General features: G+C 35.6%; 1 protein-coding gene across 1 annotated transcript in view; it reads left to right on the forward strand.

Annotated features, from left to right (window-relative positions):
• The first annotated feature begins 11,460 nt into the window (after nt 1-11,460).
• The window catches only part of LOC148949041 (zinc finger matrin-type protein 2-like), an 84,059-nt gene continuing 81,053 nt past the window's right edge, over nt 11,461-14,466 (forward strand). Inside the window, exon 1 of the mRNA XM_089095098.1 lies at nt 11,461-11,472. Coding sequence (XP_088951224.1) covers nt 11,461-11,472 — 12 coding nt within the window. The remainder of the gene's footprint in view (nt 11,473-14,466) is intronic.

Raw genomic sequence — 14,466 nt, forward strand, 5'->3', positions numbered from 1 at the left:
CTATGAAAGGCTAAGAAATCCTGCTCAGAAAAGCCTGAAATAGCAAACTATACATCCCAAATCATAGGTTTCAGACAACTCACATCAACGAAAGACGGGTGCTCGGGGAGAGCGTTTGTGGGTCTGTGGGTCCCTTGAGGGCCGGTGGTCCTTTGGGAGCTCGGGGGGACCTTTGGGGACCGGGGGTTGGGCTTTGGGGTCCGGGGATGGCATTTGGGGGTCTGGGTGGGCGTTTGGGTGCCTGGGGGACCTTTGGGGACCGGTGGAGGGCCTTTGGGGCGCCGGTGGCCCTTTGGGAGCCCGGGGGACCTTTGAGGACCAGGGGAGGGCAGTTGGGGCAGTTGGGGCCCGGTGTAGGGCCTTTGGGACCCCGTGGGTCCTTTGGGAGCTCGATGGGCCTTTGGGGGGCCCGGGGATGGCCTTTGGGGGTCTGGGTGGGCCTTTGGGGGCACCGGTGGCCCTTTGGGAGCTTGGGGGACCTTTGAGTGTCCGGGGGGGCAGTTGGGGGCCTGGGGGACATTTGGGGACCGGTGGAGGGCCTTTGGGAGCTTGGGGGGCCTTTGAGGACCGGGGGCTTCCTTCGGGGTTGGGGTAGGAGGATTGGAACCCTTTGGGGTTGGGTTAGAGGACCTCACAACACTGTTCAAATGAAACTTGTGTATTATAACGACCACAGAGTTTCACCATTAAATTCTCTTCTAAAATCTTTCCTAAAATCATCTTTTAAAATGTCTCTAACCGTTTCGCCGAAATAGTTCCATAACCTGTCTAAAACGGTTTCGCCCAAATAATCCCTAAACGTAAATTTAGCGTGTTCCTTTGTTATTGGCATCTCCGCGCTAACGCATTTCAAATTAATATGAAACCTTTTCGCACGCTAAAACAATTCATCGCTAAGATGCTTCTTGCCTAATTGTTTCCATGGCCTTTGGTTATTAATATCCTTTGGAGTTCGACCAGTAGAACTGTTCCCGAGGCAAAGACATTAATGTCTTGGATCTATTCCTGGAGAAATGTTTCTAGGCGAAAATTTTTAAAGTCTGACAGATGATGTCATTGATTGATTGATCTGTCAAGAAAGGGGAAATTAATTTGTTGTTTCTAAGGGGAATTATTGATTCACGATAGGTGAATTGAGGTCGACAGCACAGGTGTTCCACGGTCGATGTTGTTGTAATTGCACGCTCTCAGCGAATGTCAAGGTCGATGTTGTTGTTGTTGACACACAATGATTACGCAATCAAATTCTCGGAAATTAACATCCCCCACGAGTCCTAGATAAAAAACACTTTTCCCCTGAGAATTCAATGCGCAGGTGCAACCTTCGCCCCGGAGCTATTACACATAGAAACATCAAATAAATCGACCTTGGAAAAAGAGGTCATTGACCCCATTACGCAATCTTTCTCCCTAGGGAGGCTATGCCCTTATTTGGGGTGCAAAAAAGTTGTAGGTGGCAGCAGGGGTGCCACATGGGGCTGGTACCCCCTCCTCTACTCTAGACCACCTTTCACCTCTCTTCTTCACCAAATGTATCAGATCGAAATTGTGAGATAGCCATTTGGCTAAAAAAAAACTCCAAGAAAAATATAACAATGCATAAAACAAGTTTCCCCCCCCTAGAGCCCTTGTGCAAGGGTTGTAAGGTATGCCCTGGGGGCATATAAGGTCCTTATGGAATGGGAGAGCGTATCAACTCACAAAAAGATGGGGCTCATTTGATTTGAAATTTACGGTTAGAGTGCTCTTTTTAAGAGTCAAAAGTGATTTGAGATCAACCAGCCCCACCCCACGCCTATCATTCCCAAAACAAACAACTAAACATAGCTTTGAGATATCTATAATTTTGATTCATCGTTGAAAGGCTCAGTAATTATTCGTTTGCCCTTTAGGCCTCAGGGCACGGGCTGTAAGTAGGACAATTTGTTCATTATTTCCATACTGTGTATGCTATATAGGAAATGTATGCATGTTTATCTTCCTCTTCCAGAAATACGAAGGGCAATAAGGCGAGTCTTTTAAGAAATTTAATAAAAAAACAAGTAGTTTGAACTGACATTAAGGAGCGAAATTAAAACTTAAAATGATCTAAAATCATTCCGAATATCAAAGTGGCTGTCCCCTCCTCAACGCCTCGGTTTTTATGCTAAAATTTTTATTGCTTAAAAAAAAGTTGTGAGACAGAGTCAAACTTTCAAACAGTTCGTGGTAACGAACTGTAAATAAGGAGCGACCCGGCTCAATGGTAACCAAAACTCTAGAAAACGGGATTTTAATACCAATAAATACATCAAAAGAATCAGATTTCAATTATATAACTTTCATCAAGTTTATTGCTACTCATCAAAAGTTATCCGCCTGAGACAATTTGGCCGATTTTCAAAAAAAGGGGGAAAGACCCCCTAAAAGTTATAGAACCTTAATGAAAATCACACCATCATATTCAGCGTATCAGAGAACCCTACTGTAGACGTTGCAAGCTCCTATCTACAAAAATGTGGAATTTTGCATTTTTTGCCAGAAGAAAGATCACGGATGCGTGTTTATTTGTTTGTTTTTTTTTCCCCAGGGGTGATCGTATCGACCCAGTACTCCTAGAATATCGTGGGTAAACTCATTGGAACGGAAATTAAAAGTTCTAGTGCCCTTTTTAAGGGACCAAAAAATGGAGGGCAACTAGGCCCCCTCCAACGCACATTTTTTTCCCAAAGTCATCCGATCAAAATTTTGAGATAGCCATTTTGTTCAGCATGGTCAAAAATATGATAACTATGCATTTAAGGATGACTTAATTCCCCGAAGTCCTCGGGGGGAGGGCTGAAAGTTATGAACTTTACCCAATGTTAACATATGGTTTTGGTTATTGGGAAGTATACAGAAGTTTTCAGGGGGGATTTTTTCTGGTAGTGGGGGAGGGGGTGGGTTGCGTATTATGTGGGAGGATCTTTCCATGAAGGAACTTTCATCTGGGAAGGGACATTGCTATGAAGGGGGCGCCAGATTTCCCAGCATTCTTTAAAAAAAAAGACCAGAAATCAAATGGAAAAAAATACGTTTTTCAACTGAAAGCAACATCACAACTTAAAACGAACAGAAGGGAACACCCCGAACTACGCATATGTACGCATATGATTGGGTTCACCCCCTAGTCAATACCCCGCTTTTTAAGTCAAAAATATTCCAGTATTTTTATAGAAACTATTAAATCTAATTTACGGTTTGTGTGATTAAGGGAAATTGCTAAAGTACAAAGTTTGAAATATTTCTTAAAGAACAAGGTCGCTACTATAGGATGACCTCTTCAATATAAATATTAAGAGTATATTAATATAGAATTTCGTTACGTAAGTTAATTCGTAAGTTACGTATATTTATTGCTAATAAAAACGTTCGTAAATAAAATTAAACAGGTTTCGAGAAAGCCATTTAACCAAATAAAATTAAAATTAATATTCAAATAAACACGCATGCGTGATCTTTCTTCTGGCGAAAAATGCAAAATTCCACATTTTTCTAGATAGGAGCTTGAAACCTCTACTGTATGGTTCTCTGATACGCTGAATATGATGGTGTGATTTTCATTAAGGTTCTATAGATTTTAGGGGGAATTTCCCCCTTTTCTCAAAAATCAGCCAAATTTTCTCAGGCACTTAACTTTAAATAGGTAGGAATAAACTTGATGAAACTATATTTGAAATCAGCATTAAAATCTGATTCTTTTGATGTATCTATTGGTATCAAAATCCTGTTTTCTAGAGTTTCAGTTACCATTGAGCCGGGTCGCTCCTTACTTACAGTTCGTTACCACGAACTGTTTGATTGACTATCCTGTGCTGGGTATGGAGGTTGGGGGAAGGGGAGGGGGAAAATCTACTGCAATAGCAGTGTTGAATCTGGCTGAAAAATGTCGAGCGTATGCAACATTTACCCTTGCCCACCCGAAAGCTTGTCTACGCTATTCGCCTGTAGCTGCTCATTCCTGACAATTTTAGCAAAAGCCAAGCACTAGCTCTTATATTTATTACTTGTTGTCGTGTATTTATTGCTTATAATGTGTTGCGTATTTTCTTTAGTACACCATGTAGCGTGTGTGTTAAATAGTTACTTTTCTTCACTACTGCTTGAATACCACCTATTTCTGAAGCACCCCCTCTCCCCCCCTAATAAAAATAATTTAGCTACACCACTGAGTAGTTCCCCTCGTTTACATTTAACTGCCCTTTAACTGGAACTCAATTCCCATCTCAAGCATAATTACTAAAATTTGAGGAAGGGGGATATTACTAGTTTGAGGTGGTGTGGTGTTTTTAAAAAAGAACCAGGTTGCATTCCGGAGTATCTGGATTTTATTTGTATTTCTTATGTGTGGAATGTTTTCTTTTATGGAAGACTTATTCCCTCCCCCCCCTCTCTGCAGACACTGACACAGAACAGTTTCTAGAATCCACAGATTGTGGTAAACATGGATGTTTGGGCTAAGTATTCAAACAAATTATAATAAATATTTCTCCCACTCCATGATTGTTTGGGCTACTTTTCACAAACATTTATTACTTATTTAATTGCCTGGAATAATAAGAATGGAGGGGTAGAGGAGCGTAAAATATACTTTTTCAAAATCTAGGGGGTTGCACTTTAAATGTTTTTTTCAATGGAATTCTAAAAACGATATTTTTAATTAAAATATTATAGAGGAAATAATTTTTATTATATAGGGCGCGAACACTCCTTTCACCACCTCAAAATTAGAGCTCGTGCTGAAATGCTGCCAATTATTATTTTCACTGGAAAATTGTTGATTATTTTATTCTGGAATTTATTTATAAGTTGATTCATCTATTGTTATATCACTAAATGGTTTGTTTAATATTTTAATTAAACATCTTAGAAAACACATTTTTTCCCCAAATAATAAGGTAGATAACTAAAACAAAATTTATTTTTTTAGAATAGTCGTTTTTTTTTTGTCCACCCAAAAAGCAGATTATTCACCCTCCCCCCCCCCTTGGTTCTTTAACTGTCCCCTCTTCTTGCTGCATCCCCCTCGTTTTCTATGTTGCTGTTATCCCTTAATTTAGAAAAAAGTCCCGATCCTTAGCAGCAGGTTTTGCAGCACTTGGTTCAGACAGAGTATTTTCCTTTGGTTCCTCATACAACATAACAAATATTGCTTTTTTTATTTTTAAATACAAAGTAATAGAGCTAATTTTTTTTTATTTACATATTTGATTATAATCGTGCAAACTGATAATCAAACTTGACTGTGTCCCGGAAATAGCCAATTTTTGGGTTATTTGAATAAAAAATTTGTGGGGCATCAAAATGTTAATGATATTATTTGCATTTGTAATGAAACATAAGTCTCTTGGGTTACTTTTGATTAATTAAAACTTAGTATTTTAAAACTAGATAATTGGAAAAACTATCATGACCTTGATTCAGTCAAGTTTTAATAGTGGTATATGCAACATATCTGAAGAACTTTTAACAAAAAAGAGAAGAAAAAAATGGAAAACTGTATTGCAGTAAGTGTTTTAGGCTAAATTAAGTTAGTTTTGTTAAACTAAGTAGTTGGCTTTGGGAACCAACAAATTCTTATTGTTTAAATTTTTACAAGCGAAATCTTCGTCAAATTCTACAAGTTTGTTTTTCTCATCTTCAAAGTGTAAAACTCCAACAAATCACCATAAATAAATAAAAACCCAAACAAAGAGAAATTATAAAAGATAACCAACAGACCACTGTTCTTTATATCTTTAAATGTCCATGGGTGGGCATGCATGAAAGCCTTGCGCCATGTTTTTATGCACTTTTCCTGATCTATAAAATGCTACCGGATTCCATTCAGATTCCCAGAAGGCTGATGAGTAAACATGAGTTAATTTGAGAGACTGCATTTAGGATTTAAAAAGCTTGTAAGAACAGAAAACAGGCTAATCTGATGAATAAATCACTGGAAAGTATTGAAAAAAAATTATAAGATTAAGCATGGGGGGTATTAAGTCCCATTTTCAATTCTCTTTGCTAGTAGGGTATTAGGTCCCATTTTCTATTCTCTTTGCTATTGCTATTATCCACTTAATTTAAAGCTTATGGTACTACGTTAATTTGGCTTTGTTCTTCCAATCAGCTATTTGTTTTGTGTTATATCAAGTGAAAAAATAATTAGGAGGTTATGGTAGGGGTCCTAACCCAATTTTACTAATCATTTGCATACGTGTTTTTCCTCTGTTTAATTTGGAGGTTGTGGTTTTTAGTCAATTTACCCATTTGGTTTTCCACATGGCTGCATTTTGGGTTCTTTTTGCATTTTGAATTAAAACAATGTATTATTTGGATTCTGTTCACTTATTTTTAAAGTTTTCTTTGCTAATTGTATTTTTAACCTTGTCATTCTTAGAGCCTAAATATGTACCCTAATAAATCAGAACTTTCTGTCAGTCTGTCAGTGAAATTTTTGTAAAATCCTTTTTTATCAGCCTGTAGCTTCAAATTACAAATTTAAGAAAGTTAGCTCATCCAAATGGAATATTTATAGCCTACAATTAAACCTGAGTTTAAATTTGATTTATTTGTTTTCTTTTATCTTTAAGCTGTTGTCCTAACCATTAGGAAACTTCGATTATTTACTAAATTTAACTAAAATAATTTGCAATGGAAAATGATGTATACACACTGTATAAGCTTGCAAACAGCCTGAAAGAAAATTAAGAGACAAAATTTACCTATATATATCACAAAGTACACATATAGTTTTGTTTTTCTACAGTTTTTTGGTGCAATGTGGAAAAGTCCAGGGCCTCAGAAAGTAGGTATTTATCTTTACCCCTTTTTCTTTTCTTTTGTAAGTTTTTCACTAACTTAGGCTTTTGTGAATGCAAATCCTACCTGGTCCCTTCAAATTTATAATCTAAGTGATTATAATTTATAATCACTCGGTTTAAGATTTATTTATTAATTTACATTAATATCTGTTGTATGTTTGTTCGTATTGATTATTTATTTAATTTCTGTTCGTTTTAAGTTTAATTTATACTTCAATATGAAAATATTTTTTTTCATTTTAAGCTTGATATTCTTATTCAATCCAATCATTACTCACTTTAAGATTTATTTATTTATATTATTACTTGTTGTATGTTTTTGATATGATTGCTTATTTAATTTCAGTCTATTTTGGGTTTAATTTATTATTTAATAGTATTTTCTGGTCGTTTTGAGTTTTAATTTTAAAAGGTATTTGTATATTCTTAAAATAATTTTAAAATTTCCTTCAATTTTATTTGAAAAACTTATTTTTCGGAAAGTTCTTTTTTTAATTAATACGTAAAAAATCGGGTTTTTAGGCTTATTTCTTCGATTTTTGTACTCTCTGATCAATCTATAAAATTTTTCCTGGCTTAGGGGGGGGGGGGGTTCTTGGGGGACCAAAATTGACTAAGAAAGTGAGAAAAGAAAAAAGAACGAACTGATTGAAGAATAAGATAGCATTCATAATTTTATAATATTTTGCAGATCCAAGATGCAAATTCATTTGCTTAAGGACAAAAGGACAGCTCACTGCCAAATCTGGTTCAATATGACTTTTCTGATGGCGAAGAAACATCTGAAAGTGAAGAAGAGTTAAGCATTGGCTCTGTTGAAGTGACTGACTATAGAAGCTCAAGCGTGAGCAGATCCCCCAGAGAACAAGAGGAAGCACAACTTAAAACAGAAGCAGATTATTGGCTGCTACCTGAGCCATCATCAAAATGCCCAGGAAGGCTACAAGCACGTGTTAGTGAGATGTATGAAAGAAAAATTAGAGATGGTATTGACTATAATGCTAAAATACAAGAATTGAAATCCTTTAGGAACCCTAGTATTTATGACAAACTTTTAGAGTATTGCGAAGTTGATGAATTAGGAACAAATTACCCTGAAGACCTTTATCCTTCTGATAGCTGGTGGGGTAAAGAATCTTATTATGAAGCACTTGCTAAAGCTCAAAAAGAGGAAATGTATAAAAGAGAAAAAGAAAAAAATGAAAAGCTATCCAAAGGTCAAAAGGAAACCGGCTCTGCTCAGAAATCTCCCAATGCAGAAGAAAAGATAAAATCTAAATGGGATCAAGTTGGGTCATCTATGGGTTCAGCCCAATCTGCAGGAGCACCCAAAACAACCCTTGCATCATTTGGCACACTTGAAAAGTCCAAACCCTGAAGTGCATTTTTGTTCTAGAAGGAAATTATTATTCACTGATCCTTGTTTTTGTACCATAAATGACTTATATATTGTATGATATATTTTGTAAATTTTGTTTTTATCGTATAATAAGAATTGGCTGGACTTAAACCTAGATTTTGAGCAATAGTATAAAAACCCAAAAAAATTTTTCCCACCGAGAATATACTTCTCTAAAGCAGTTGTGGATCCAGGGAGGGGCCCTCATCTTGGTTTGGGTCTAGTTTTTTTTTTCAGTTTTTACTTATATTTCTACCAATCTGTTACCCCACCCCCCAGAGTTTGGATATCCCATCATTTAAATAAATCTGCTGGAAAAAAGAGGCAATCAGAACTCTAACCTGAAAATCTGTCAAGTAAAGTTGAAATTCTAGCTGGCCTCTAAAAAGTTCTGGATCTGCTTTTAATATAAAATAAAGATCTCCGTTCTAGAAACAAAACAGCACATCCTCCACTTTTTTGCCCAAGCATGTTCTTAACAATGGCTGCTTTTGCAGAAATGTATTTATTCCACAAACCTCCTATTCAAAAATAAAGCAGAAAAAGGGGAAAGATATCGTATTTCTAACTTCATCCTACCATATTTCAAGCAGTAAGATATTAGACGAATGTGGTTCCATCCCGCTTTCTAGGGCTAAAATGAGAGAAAGGTTGAGACGGCTAGAACACGTTTTGAGGATGAAATATGAAAGATTGCCCTTGTTGGCCAAACGAAAAGATTTTGCCATAAAGACTTTACCATATGTAATACCCCAAATGAAACATTTCACACTAAAAAAAAGAGAAAATATTGGTAACTTTCCACTTGATTTATGTAGTCTTATTGTTGGTTAATTGAAAATCTAAATAAGATTAAGTCAAAGAAATAGACTGTCAGGTTATTTTACATTGGAAGTGCTGGACTGAAAGAAGAATGATAAAACTTCCAACAAAAAACAGGCGTGTTCATTTGCCCTGGGAGATACCTTTTGCGTCTTTTTTATCCACTGGTCATGTTAGCGAAAGTGTATTTACTCCATAGGATTAAGGGTAGTTCAGGTATCATTAGTTCAAAGGGTAGCTCACTGATATTTTGCTTTATGTGGTCTTAAGTTTTGGTTCGTTGAAGATCTAAATTAGAGTCAATAAAAAATAGACTTTGTTTCAGTGCTTCAGAATTAGAAGTACTGAGCTAAAAGAAAAATGACAAAACATCTAAAAAAAAGTTGTGTATGTGTAACTGAACCTTCGTTCAACTCGGCCCATTTAACTGAGCCGTTGTTAAACTGAACCCTGGTTTAACTCAATACCCATTTCAACCCTCGTTCAAATCATTTTCCGTGCAAACTCCACCTTTATTTAATTTAAGAACATGCAACTCAACCCCAGTGCAATTTAACCCTCATGCAACTCGATTGCTGTCTAACTTAACTTTCATTCAACTCAATTGCTACAACCATGAAATTTAGGTGTGTTCAGGATTGGACGTGACAGCTTTTGCCAATTTCAAGTATTTAAGACAGAAGGTCAAGTTGTTACTATTCATAGGAAGGGGGGATAGTTTTGCATTAAATCAGCATAAAACAGACTTACATAATAATTAACCAATGAATAAAGACCATTTCATTTGAGTAAACTCTTATCACTTACGACAAAATGGGCTGAACTACATTTTCTAGGTATATTGTTGATTTAAAGAAGGTTGAGATGAATGGGGCCGAGTAAAATAGGGTTAAAAAGGATACAGTTGGGTTAAAGGAGGGTTGAATTAAACGGGGATTGAGATGGATGAGGATTGAGTTGAATGAGGGCAGAGTCGCACGAGGGCTGATTCGAATGAGGGTTGTATTAAACCGGGATCGAGTTGTACGAGGGTTAAGTTAAATCGTTTCAGTTCCACAGAATCAAAAAAGGACGCATTCATTTGCCCTTGGAGGTACCTAGTAAGGCCCTTCATCATTCTTATTCTTTTTCAGAGCTATTAAGATTTAGTTTTCCCATTGGTGAAAACAGAAGGAAATGAAGTTATGGGTTGACTTGCATGATTTTTAATGTCATTCTTTTTATATACAGCAGCTATGCTTTTTCTAAGCTCTAATAGATATCAAAACACGGTTTATGTGACTAAATGCATAAAAATTTGACAGGGTTTCTTTCTGCAACTCTGTTTTTGTACTTTTATTTGTACTCGAATAAAGATAAAGGCTCACTGAAGGCTTTTTGGGTCTGAAGCCATATCAGGGGCCCCAATTACGAAAATGTATGGGAGCTGTGAAATTTTTTTGCAACCTAAATAGGGTTGCAGTCTCTCTCTCTCTCTCTCTCTTTCTCTCTCTCTTTCTCTCTATCTTTCTCTATCTTTCTCTCTCTCTCTCTAAACGCCTCTGCTCTAAACTGAGGAGAACTAAGTAGGTAAAGTTTTTTCCCAACATATAGTTAAAATTTTGTCTTGATAATTCCTTAGAAATTGCCCCTGGATTATTTTTTGCAGTGATAAGATTTAAAGGCGACAAAATTACCCCCCCCCCCTAGATTTTGAATAATAAATTTTTGTGCCTCTCTCCCCCCTTAATTTCCATAACTTGGTGTTACTGATTTATCATGGATCTCTAGTAGCTCATTAACGTGTGCTATGGACTGTGTATAAATTACTATATGTTTGTATTTACATGCACTGGAACTATTTGGGAGTAAATACATAGCTTATGATTACAATTTTAGCGGGTTTATGCAGTTTTTTAATATTGTATTTCAGTTGAGACTGTTGATAGTATAAAATATTGTACATTTTTAATGCTTTGTAACTTCGTTATTTTTGGCTTGCCAGAGGTTTATGCAAATGTGGCATTGATCTACACTTTAATATATAAGAGCCTAAATACCCCATATGAATCTTTGAAGGACTCTAGCGCAGCAAGATTCCCTCTGCAATCAGTTTATTGATAATACATTGCTAATTTTATCTATCGGATAATTAATAGGAATCGGCGGAGATTTTTCAAAAGGCAGTATGTTGCACAACATATATTTCGTAAGAAAAACAGGAAAATATTCTTCTGGAATTTTGAATATTATAATCTCCAATTCCCATTATTTTGAGTGCGAGAAAAGAGGACAGGCCGTATTTTGGGAAAAAGAGAAGCTTCTAAATAGTTGCGTACAAGGAATTGAACCAATCAATAGAATTGGTTTTGCTTGAGGGATGAAATGTAGGCTCAAGTTTTCTGAAATAACGTCACATGACCCCCTTTAATATCAATGCGATCTATGGTTAGTTCATAGAGTAGACAAGAATTATGTTGGAGTGAAATCGCCTTATGTGATTATTTAACCAGTCTTTGGCTTTGCATTTATCATTCAGAGGTGATGCCAATTCTCATAAAGCCTTATAGTCAGTACACTGTAGCGTCCATTACATTTACATTGAAGCGCCAAATATTTAAATTCTGCTTTAGTCTAGTATAATAGATGTCAGCTGCGCTTGAAAAAAGCAGGACAATATATTAAAATCATAATTTAGGCTAATGAAGTAGATGCCATTAGTGTGCCTTAGGCACGTGGGCAACTTGGAAAGATAATGGGGTTATTGACCTATTCTGATACGTGTGCCTTTTAACTTTTTCCCTAAGAGTGTCCAGAAACTTTACTGATGGGGGGGGGGGGGGTCAGAATTTTCCAATATAATCTAAAAATAAACTGAAAGTCTAGATGAGGGTCTTTTGCTTAGTTGAATAAAATTTTTACGGATTGATAGAAAGCATAAATTATGCTCCAAAAGGATCTTTTGAAGTGTCTATTCCACTTTTCCTCCATCCAAAGGACACTAATATTTTGATGAGCTTGAACAGATGTTATGTTGTAAAGATTATCCACCTAGAGCGCAAATAAGGTCGAATGACTCGAAGGGGCGTGTTTTAAGCCTCACGAATTTTCTAAATCCTGATTTATAAGGTTTCGAATAATTCACAAAAATGCGGCTCGAAAAAAAAAAAAAAAAAAATTTTGGAACTATGCTTTTGAAACCTAAATCATAGAAAAATAGATTAAATTCAAGATTAAGGAAGCATTGCCTTTCAAGGTCAAGATATGTCTTCAATATAACTCTTTAAGCCTTAGAAATAGGGAAGCAGCAAAAACAGGACCAAAACTGAATGGTGCATACAATTGATTGATGACATTATGTTGGTTGTTCGTCTTTAAATGTATCCGAAATGAAGCATTGCTTTTATTTCAAGATGTATCCTGCCACCAACGAGCGCTGAAACCTGCATCATCGGACTATCAAGGGTGACAATATGGTTTAACATAAATCTCTTTTTATTTTCGGATTTTACCTTAGACTTTTTCCAATAAAAGCGATTCTACGCTAGAGTAACCTAAAATAATCTTGTAATTGACACGAAGTCCTCAATTTCCTTTCTATAAAAACAACTTTAATTCTAAAAGCGCAAATTTCTACAAAACTTAGCTAACTGAAAGGTAATACGTATTCAAAGGAGAAAATGCGGACCGACAAAATAGTAGAATTATGCGTATAAATAACCACTTCGGACAAAGTAGATGTCGTCGTCCGATTTTTTTATCTCTTAATGTGCCATATGATAGGTCTACTCGATCATCTTGCACTAGCTATCCTAAAAAAAAAAAAATGAAATTGCTGCATGGATATAGACAGTAGTCACTGTCTTTGCTTCGTTCCTGAACCAATAAATGACTGTGATAGAAGTTTCCGATGGCCTGATCAAGAGACATTGAAAAAAGCGGAAATATATAATTTCGAAGTTCTTGGTAGAATTTTCAACTTGAAGACCTTTCATCCCCTACTTTTTAACTGGCAAAGCTTTTCATTTTATTTGTATCTGGTCCCAGCTTTTTATCGGATAATAGCAGAGAAGTGGCCCAGAAAATATCAAAGGAAGACTGCGATCTCTTAACAAGCATTGGTGTTCATCCAAATTCAAAATTGATTTTGAATTCAAAATTGATTTTGAATTCAAAATGTATTTTTGTCAATCAACACGGTTTGAACTTCAACAGTAGTTTGAAGTTTCTTGAATATCATTTTAAATTTGACTATAGGACCATTGAAAGTAATATGTTAAATATAAGTTCAATTCAAATATTTGAATTATAGCAGAAAAAGGCGAATGCTAATTAATTTTGAGCATATAAAGATAATTATAAAAATAAGGAAATATTTTTTTACTTTGAAATAAGTTGAGCTTTCTTGTCTGCAGTATGAACACACAGAAATTTATGTACAAATATATTTTTTAACTTTTACAATCGCTTTTTTTAAATACATATGTTGTGAGCTTCTATAGGTAGAAAGTTTCTTAAGATGCTACCCTAATCTTAAAAGTAATAATAGTGAAAATATATTGCTTTCTGAATTCAATTTTTTCTAATTAAGAATGAAAATCCTTTTGTGGGAACAACTTATGTTTTTGTGATGAACGTCATTTTTGTAATGAGACCCAAAAAGCGTTTCAAAAAAAATTCTTCCCTGGATTTGTCGTAAATTTGATGCTTACCCTGAAGCAAATATATCGAAGAAAAGAAGACGCCTGTAAGGGTAGATCAGTTCTTTACGTACACGTAAAGAAACCAAAAGCTTCCCCCAAAAAGAAAATTTTCTAAAATGGTGCACATTTCAACTAGACTCAGAAATACTACACTTTAATAGCATGAATCGCGCTTCAAAATCTCCGGTCTGCTACAGGATTAATTAAAAAAATGGGAAGTTAGCCAAATAAGTTTTATCAAACAGTTCATAGTGTTAAACTGTAATAAAGGAGCAACTGAGCTAAATTGTAACCGAAACTTAAAAATAGAATTTTGATAACAATTCATAAGAATTGGGTTTCTATGCAGATTGCAAATATATAAAATTCATTACGTTTAATATCTACCCACCAAAGGCTACCCACCCACGGATGCGTTTCGATTTGTTCTTTTTTTTTTCTTCTAGTGTCCTTTTTAAGAGACCGTAAGGATTGGACAGCAACTAAACATCCTTTCAAGACCTAATTTGTCTCTTATTTTGTTTTCGAATATTATTATTTGAGATCAATTTGACAAAAAAAAATCATCTCCTTAAACTACCTGCAAACGTATAATATAGAAGTAGATTTAATGTTAAGACCTTTAAACGACAAAGCGACGATTTCGCCTAGGGGGCATTCAGAGCAGAGAGTGAAGACAGTCTGATTGTGATGGTAAGTATTCAGTTTAGTTTATTAATATTGATAACTTGTCTTATGT

Source organism: Artemia sp. Qi Xiang Cuo, chromosome 9, assembly GCF_049724085.1.
Source record: "Artemia sp. Qi Xiang Cuo chromosome 9, ASM4972408v1, whole genome shotgun sequence".
NCBI lineage: Eukaryota > Metazoa > Arthropoda > Branchiopoda > Anostraca > Artemiidae > Artemia > Artemia sp. Qi Xiang Cuo.